The sequence below is a fragment of the Engystomops pustulosus genome, chromosome 3 (assembly GCF_040894005.1).
Source record: "Engystomops pustulosus chromosome 3, aEngPut4.maternal, whole genome shotgun sequence".
NCBI lineage: Eukaryota > Metazoa > Chordata > Amphibia > Anura > Leptodactylidae > Engystomops > Engystomops pustulosus.
The window spans coordinates 112302842-112311163 of NC_092413.1; the positions used below are offsets into that span (position 1 = coordinate 112302842).

General features: G+C 38.2%; 1 protein-coding gene across 2 annotated transcripts in view; it reads right to left on the minus strand.

Annotated features, from left to right (window-relative positions):
• QRSL1 (glutaminyl-tRNA amidotransferase subunit QRSL1) overlaps window positions 1–8322 on the minus strand; it is a 34230-nt gene that overhangs the window by 24252 nt on the left and 1656 nt on the right. For both annotated transcript variants that reach the window (XR_011854189.1, XM_072141859.1), the window contains exons 2-4: window positions 7493–7652; window positions 5303–5401; window positions 3647–3743 (exon numbers count right to left, since the gene is read on the minus strand). Coding sequence is in view for 1 of the 2 variants with exons in the window: in XM_072141859.1 (XP_071997960.1) it covers window positions 3647–3743; window positions 5303–5401; window positions 7493–7652 (356 nt within the window). In the remaining variant the exon portion in view is untranslated. The remainder of the gene's footprint in view (window positions 1–3646; window positions 3744–5302; window positions 5402–7492; window positions 7653–8322) is intronic.

The window sequence follows — 8322 nt, forward strand, 5'->3', positions numbered from 1 at the left end:
CAATACAATATAAAAACAACAGAGAGTGCCACATAATAGTAAGTTTATAAAACCAATGGAACGAATGAAGACTGGTAAGTATAACCTATTGACAATCACAACCTAAGTAGGAGTTACATACAGAGGAATAATATCCCTCACACGAAATCAATAATGTTACCTATACCAGTGAAAAGGCACACGCTGTACACCCCAGCGTGTTATACTTTCGTGTTATACTTACCAGTCTTCATTCGTTCCATTGGTTTTATAAACTTACTATTATGTGGCACTCTCTGTTGTTTTTATATTGTATTGTTGCTGGTCCATTATGTTATATTACTTTTTTCCAATAAAGATTTTTTTGTCTTATACGTAATATACCTAAGATGCTGTGTTTTTTCCAATTTTATGTGTAGATGAGAGCAGAAAAGATCAGATATTACAAGTATCTCTTTAAAAAAATGCTTTAGACTTAGGGTTACATGTGCAAATGTTACGTGTAGACAAACCTAATCAATAGACAGAAAGAATTAAGTGGCAGCTGATTTCTTACATGCTGTTATACTAAGGAAATCCTCCTATCTAGTTGTATATGGCTATCGTCTGCGTAGAGATGACTGCCTAACCTGCGCCCTTCACAAGACAAGAAGTTTGTTCAATGGTCACTATAATAACAGTGCTCACTAATTATCTATAGGATCTTCAGTTATCTCTGTTGCATCCAGTAAGATATCCTCCACTTGTTAGTCAATGGGAAGAAAATGGTCTAAGAAGAGAAGACTGGATAAGGTGTAGTTAGAAGGGTGGAAGGATTGCTATGGGGGGATGCTTGGTCAATATATATTAACACCATAGTCAATGTGTGGCGTCTCTGGGCCTGAAATCCAATAAAGTAAGCTATGTCTTTGTAAAAAGAACCTGGGTTGTCTGTCCTGGATTAGTACCTGGTTGAGTGGTATAAAGTGGACTGGTGATAATTCATCATCAAACATTCATAACATTAATCTTATCAGAACATCTGGGAGAGAGAGGGAGGAGCACAGGTCCAAGGAAGAAGAGTATATGTGAAGAAAGAAAATTTCAGGTCCAGTCTGTGTGTGTTCTTCCCCTACTGCTCTGTCACGGATGTCCTCCATGACTGGGTGAGGGGGAGAAGACATCTGCCAGGTCTTCCTGCTCAACAGAGAAAGGTGAGTATATACATGGAGTATGGATTATTAGATTCTGTACCGTGTGTATGCATGTGTATATAAATTTATAACCCAGACGGTAGAGATTTTACAAATATATGTCCTTCCATACTAGCTAAATGGGCAACAACATAACATATAGGTCCATGCTTACAAACTGAAGCTTGGCCCTATACATTGCCGTGCTTGCATTGCTTTATTTTCTTACCAAACCAATATGATGGGCCCAGGAATTAGCCAGACACACCCTAATATATAAGATAGGTTGAAATAAATTGATGCAAGCAAAGTAATAGATGTATCTAAGGTTACATTCACATCTTGTTGTGGCTTTTTGGCTACTGTGATAAAATTTCACTTTTATTCACTTTAATTTCACTTTTCACCTCAGGTAGCAAAAAAGCTAGAAACGGTCCTGGGTGAATGGAAAGTTTGTTGCGTTCTTGAGCTCATTAATGATGATGTAAAGGTCACGCAATAAATAAAAAGTGCTAAAAACCATATATGTCATATATAAATGTAACTATGAATCACTGGTCGCATTAATGTCTATATAAATGTCATTGCCGTACAGGCGTTTTTTCCTCTCACACTCCGTATAGGCCGCAAGACGCAGTGGAATGTATATCATCTGAGCCCAAAAGATGCAACGTGTGAATACAGCGTGCACAGAGTCAAAATAGCATTAATATAAAACTAAAATATATTAACCAGCCACAAGTCTAATGAACTAATTGTCACTGATTAGATCACAGTTAACATCATGTTTTGTCAAAGGAGAACACTTGTGACCGGCTTGAAATCTTTTGTACAGCATGGAAGAAGTATGTGTTACCTTTCCCAGCAGAGAGAGTATTTCTAATAAAGTATTAATAAGTCTGCTTTCACATGGAACAAGATAAGCTAGTTCCGTTTGCTATTCTAGAGTCCTGGGGATTTGAATGGCAAGTATCAAATCTCCTTGTTTCTGAGAGCAATCATGTAGACTGTGGTCACAGTGTACTTAAGTAAATTATTATCCATTCATGAACCTACGTAGCAGATGCCTTTTTAGTCATCAATGCCAGAATGCAGGTGCATGAAAACCCATTAGCATTGACACGCTGCTCACCTAAATATAGCATAGTAAACTAACAAAATTTAACCCTATTGTGATAGAAAAGCAATTTACAGCAAGATCGATGGTACAGATAAACAGCTAAAATTACATACAACACTGATTCACAGTCTAATGATAGCATAATAACCCTGTCACTTACAATGATAAATCACTTGCTGATGTCTGCTTCAGGGTACGGTCACACGTCGCGTTTGAAAACGCATTGCAACAGCTGAAGAGAGAATTAAACGTCTGTTAACACTTGTGTTTACAAAACGCAAATGTTATTGCTTGTGGTAACGCATCTGTTAACATTGAGTTAACAAACACATGCGTTAACGAGATTTAGTAAACACAACTGTTGACAGCTGTTTAACTAGGCAAATATCTCTTCAGCTATTGCTATGCGTTTTTAAACGCGTTCGTTAAACGCGACGTGTGACCGCACCCTGAATATGTGAGGTGAACTAGCTGATCCTAGACATGGACAACAAATTCACAAAACAAAGTTTGTGGGTTGGTGGGGAAGTTTGTGTGTTTAATTATCCAACTTAAACAGTACAGTTGATTACAAGAAATTTTAGACTCTATCTTATTTCTCTGTTTATAGCGAGCCCCCTGTTGTATATAACCAGCCAGCCCCTTTAGTATATAGCCAGCCAGCACATAAAAAAATAAAGTGAGTACTCACCATTCGGACGCCCGAGTTGCTCTTCTTCTTTATTTATGTATGCCGCTGCCGGTCCACGTCAGGGTGCAAGGCCATGCCAGCATAAAAACTATGATGTCAGCAGCAGCAAATGAAAGAAGAGGAGCACCGGGGTGTTGGAATGGTGAGTTCTCAGTTTATTTTTTTTATATACCTGAGTATAAGCCAAGTGAGGAATTTTCAGCACAAAAATTGTGCTGAAAAACACGGCTTGTACTCGAGTATATACGGTAAACTGGTTGTATAAAATCAAGGAGGAGGAGAATTTAAAACTGAAGCTCGAAATACCTCCACCACTATGATAGAAATCATGCATCGGCCTTCAGGAGATCTGGTTAGCGATGTCTCTACAGGACCATCAATTGGCTCAATCAACAGTGTGGCTTTCTGAGCTTTCTGAGAACTGGACTTCAGTGTTAAAATCTCAGACTCCTTGGCTTTATACAGCCAGTTTACATCTCACTTCAAACTAGATTTCTGGATGATGCCTACAGACAGAGTCAGAAAAAAAACACAATATGGAGAGTTTTAAGCTGCTTGGCAACATACTGGTAGTGGTTTTTTAGGTCAATTTCTGCTGTCAGGTTACCTTTAACTATTGAGTTACAATCCAGATACAATTTTAGCGAAAAAGCCAGACTGTCATGTTATATGGTAATAAATTACCCCATAGCAAATTCATCCAGATTTGTTTTTCCCATAAGTACTGCTCCTTGATCTAGAAGTCTCTGGACAACTGTAGCATTATAAGGGGGAATGTAACCTTAGGAAAAAAGAACAATAACAAACAAGGTGGTCAGTTACATTTATATTCATATATCAGACTGTTCACACCTTTATTGTGGCTTCCTTTTGCGACAGAAGCCATAAGACTGCTATGAATATCACGTGACTGATAAGGGGATATAATTGCTCGCTCTATGACCATTTTGTGACATTGAATCTTCACTGAATGTAATGGAGAAAGTGGAGGAGCTCAGGTGAGGAGAATAAAGTTGTACTAAATCTTCAGAGGTGAATTATGACAGGAAGAAACTGACATATCCTCTAGATCAGTGATGGCAAACCTTTTAGACACTGAGTGCAGTACAGTAGAAAGAAGGAGAAAAAGTTTTGATTATCATTGCAGCTTCCTTCTGGGGTCCTGGGACTGCAAGAGGCCTTGAGTCCTGTCTGGCAAACTGTACCCTGGGGTGATGGCAATGGTGCCCATATAGGGGGCTCAGAGTGCCACCAGTGGTACCCGCGCCATAGGTTCTCCACCACTGCTCTAGATAAGAAGATGAAAGAGAATTCCTCTGGTAAGTGTTGGTATTACATATTAGCTCACAATTCTCCACTCAATACACTACACTAGGCTTGGTTTTTGTTCTGTTTTCATGTACTTACAGTATGCACATATCTGTGTATATATTACATACACATACACACACATGAAAACAGAACAAAAACCAAGCTCAGTGTTGTGAATTGAGTGTGTATATACACACAGCCTTCATGCTTAAAGGGTTGTCCAGCCTTGTTTATTTTTTTACCAGTGGGGAGGCTGTAAAAACCCCCTCTGGTGCACCGGGCTATGGCTATGCCTCCATCATCCTCGTCTCTGTATGTATACAGATAGTCAGCAGTGATGTCATGACCACAGTGCACTCCCTGTGTAGCCTCTGTCTGCGGCCTGTATAAGTGTAAGGACCTGCAGCGCCTGCCACTTTGGCTGTGAAATCACTGCTGCACAAAGCCCTGGGCTGCAGCGCCATAGTACAACTACCTTCTTGTTTTCACACCCCCAAAACCCTTTTATTATGGAGGGCACTGTATATGTTAGTGGGTCAGTAGCTTAGGGTTAGTGAGGCTAGATTTAGTTGGCTAAGGGCTAGGATCCCAGTGGTTATGTTCACACGCTGCGCTGGAATTACATTTATTAATTTAATTCATGCACAGTGTGGAGAAGTTTCTCGCATGTGAACAATACAAAACACGTGGTGCACATTCCTGATCACATTTGTTTCACTGTAAACGCAAATATGATTGGGAGAAATTCCTCTCCACTGTGCTGGAATTGCCTGCCTAAATATAATTTAGGTGCAGAAATGTGAACACATCCGGAGGCCATATGAATATCAGCTACCATAGACTTGTAAAAGGCTCTGTTGTACTTTCATGGGGGGTTTTTATTGTGTTGACTGCAAGAATAACATTACATGGTACATTATTCTTGATAACAAGATGATAGTAGTGCTGAACAGAAGTGTAAACATAGTCATACAAGTATACATTTTTATATTTATAGGAATATGTATAACTTTAAAAATATATATTTACCTTTTAGCATTTGTGATGCACATGTTGTTTCTATATTTTTGGTGCTAAAATTGTCTTTGATGGCAAAAGGAATTCCGTCCAAAACCCCAAGGGGCTTACCTATAGGTTAAAGAAAATTATTAAATGCATGATGAAGCGTCCTGAAGAAAGAAGGAATATACATGAAGCAGGTATACTCCCAAAACTAAAAGTGCCGGTAGTTCTTTTTCTGATTAGCGCATTTTTAAAAGGCAAAAAAAAAACAGACACAAAAACAGAGAGACGTTAGAGTAGTTTCAGACTACAGTGGTCAGTCCCGCAGAGTCCGGTTTCACAGACCAACCACTATACCAAGGTTATATATGATACACGGAGTTCTCCACAAAACTGCAGTTAAAATGGGCTATTGGGCAGATGACATTTGTTCAAGATGTCAGGAATCCAGGGCTGGTTCGATCCATTTGATGTGGAACTTTCATAGACTTCAAAGATACTGGCAAGAGGTGTTTATTAACCCTTTTCAACGCCAAGGTTTTTTTTGTTATTTTGCATTTGTTTTTCCTCCTCTCCTTCAACAAGCCATTTTGATTTTTTTCATTTACAAAGCTTTTGGCTATTTTGGCTTGTTATATGCAATACAAATTTTATTTCCTAGTCGCACCATTTAATATTCTGTGCCATGTACTGGGAAGATGGAATAAAATGGTGGTAGAATTGGCAAAACAAACCCCTCAGTTGTGACATATTCTGATGTGTTTTATTTGTACGGCTTTCAATGTTCAGTCAATATGACATCTCTTATTTATTCTGTGGATCAGTACAATAACAGTGATACAAAATTTAGCTAATTAAGTTATGTCTCAATACCGTTAAAAAATTCAAAAACTTTGTATTTATAAAGAAAATGCCTTGCATCGCCATATTCTGTCGATCGTTACTTTTTTTTTCACACTTCAGTATATGGAGCTGTGTAAGGTGTCATTGTTTGGGGGATGGGATGAGGTTTTTCATTCATACCATTTCAAAACTATATGACCTTTAGATCACTTTTTATTTAATTTTTTATTGGTGGCAAAATGGCAAAAAAGTGGTGATATGAACATTTAGGCGCTATTCACCATTACAGGTTTCACTGCTGGGAATAATTGTTTTTATATTTTAATAGATTGGACATTTTGGGATGCGGCGATAGCCAATATGTTTATTTTTATGTGTTCTAGGGAAACAAAGTTTTTTAACTTATTTTTACTATTATTTCAACTCCCCTAGGGTACTTGAACCCCAGGGAGTCTGATCACTTATACAATATACTGCAATACAACTGTATTGCAGTATATTGCAGATAAACTGCTTATATATTACAGTCTATCTCAGACAGACTGTAATATAGAATTACTAATGACATCTATGGGTGACTCACGGAGGGCACTGCCCACCATTTAAAGATGGCGGCACCCTGCAGCATGCCTGTTATATATTTATAACGGCGGTCGTGAAGGGGTTAATGTTGTACTGTTCAGGAATAATATGTACAGTATACTTGGATATGTCTCAGATACAGTTGAAACCAAAAGTTTAATTACACTGTATAAAAAGACACATGCATTTTTTTTCTGATGACATGAAATCAGAATAAATCATTCCTGTTATAGGTCAATTTGGATTACCAAAATTATTTATAGTTGCCACATGCCAGAATAATCAGCCTCAAATAGAATAATATTTGATTTAAAAGATTTTAATAATTAAAACGCTTAGGCCAAATTAGTTTTAAATGTATATAAAATCATACCTGGCTCCCTGCCAGCAAAGAGGATCAAGTCACGGAGGTGTATCATCATACTTCTAAAAGCTCTCCCTCCCCCTCCTTCCTGCACCCTCCTACCCCCCTATCCTTATGCAGACATGAGCTGACCCTGTGCTGCAAACAAATCTCATTCAGCTCATGTCTATATTAGGCAGGGAGAACTGTGAAAAGTGTGAGAAGATAATGATAATGACACATTAAACTGAATGGAACTAAGAATGTTAATTTTAAAAGAAGATTGGTAATTAGTATAAAAAGCCCAAGGAACCTGTCATTAAGATAAAATGTGAAATTCTGATGACAGGTTCCCTCTAAATATTTTGCATAACAGTTTCTATAAATTGTGTATTCTTTCAGCTCTGAAATAACAATAAGTAGAAGAAAAAACTGCTATGACACCCTACCTTGATCAAAGCGCAAGTCTGCTTCTGCTGCTTGTTTTAGTGCAACATCTTCAGTTACAGTTATGTAAGCATTGAGAAATGAGGTTTCACGTATGAAAGCTAGACACTTCCGACATAACTCGGTAGGGGTAAGTTGTCCAAGCCTGAAGGCAGCAGCTGCCTGTGTAAAACAAGGTTAAATGTTTCCCAATTTAAAGACAAAAATCTTGAATGGTAAATAAATTTAAAGTCCAAGTAAATATGAGAAACTTTGTAATATATCTGATCACAGGAAAATTCCTCTATCTCCCCTTACTTGGCTTTGCTTATGCTACCTCGTTTCTAGATCAAATTAGATGGTCACAGAAGTTTTAGATTGAAATAAAAGTAGTCTATAGAGAGGGGTGGGGGAAGGAGTGAGAGAAGCTTATGTTCACCTAATAGCTCAGAGACTGAAAAATACAGGAGGTGCTAACATGCACCATACAGATCATATAACGTCCAGAAATTCCTGATGTAAACACACTGTACTATTAAGATATGCAAAGTTTATTGAAAGGTGTTGTTTAAAGGGAACCTGTCACCAGGGGACCTCATTTATAGTAAAGACAGGTTGCAGAAGATGATTATAGCTGCATTGCAAATATGCCTTCCTCCCCCACTGATGTAAGCTCTCCAGGCTGTGAGCTCTGTGAAGGAGCAGGAGGAGGAGCTGTAAAGGAACACAAAGGTGGAGGCTACGACCTGAGGAGTCTTCAGCACAGACAAGTCTTTTTTTTTTTTTTTTTGTAGCCAAACCAAAGCCAACCTCTGGGACTAAACACAATTATATTGTAATGCAAATGCTTAGA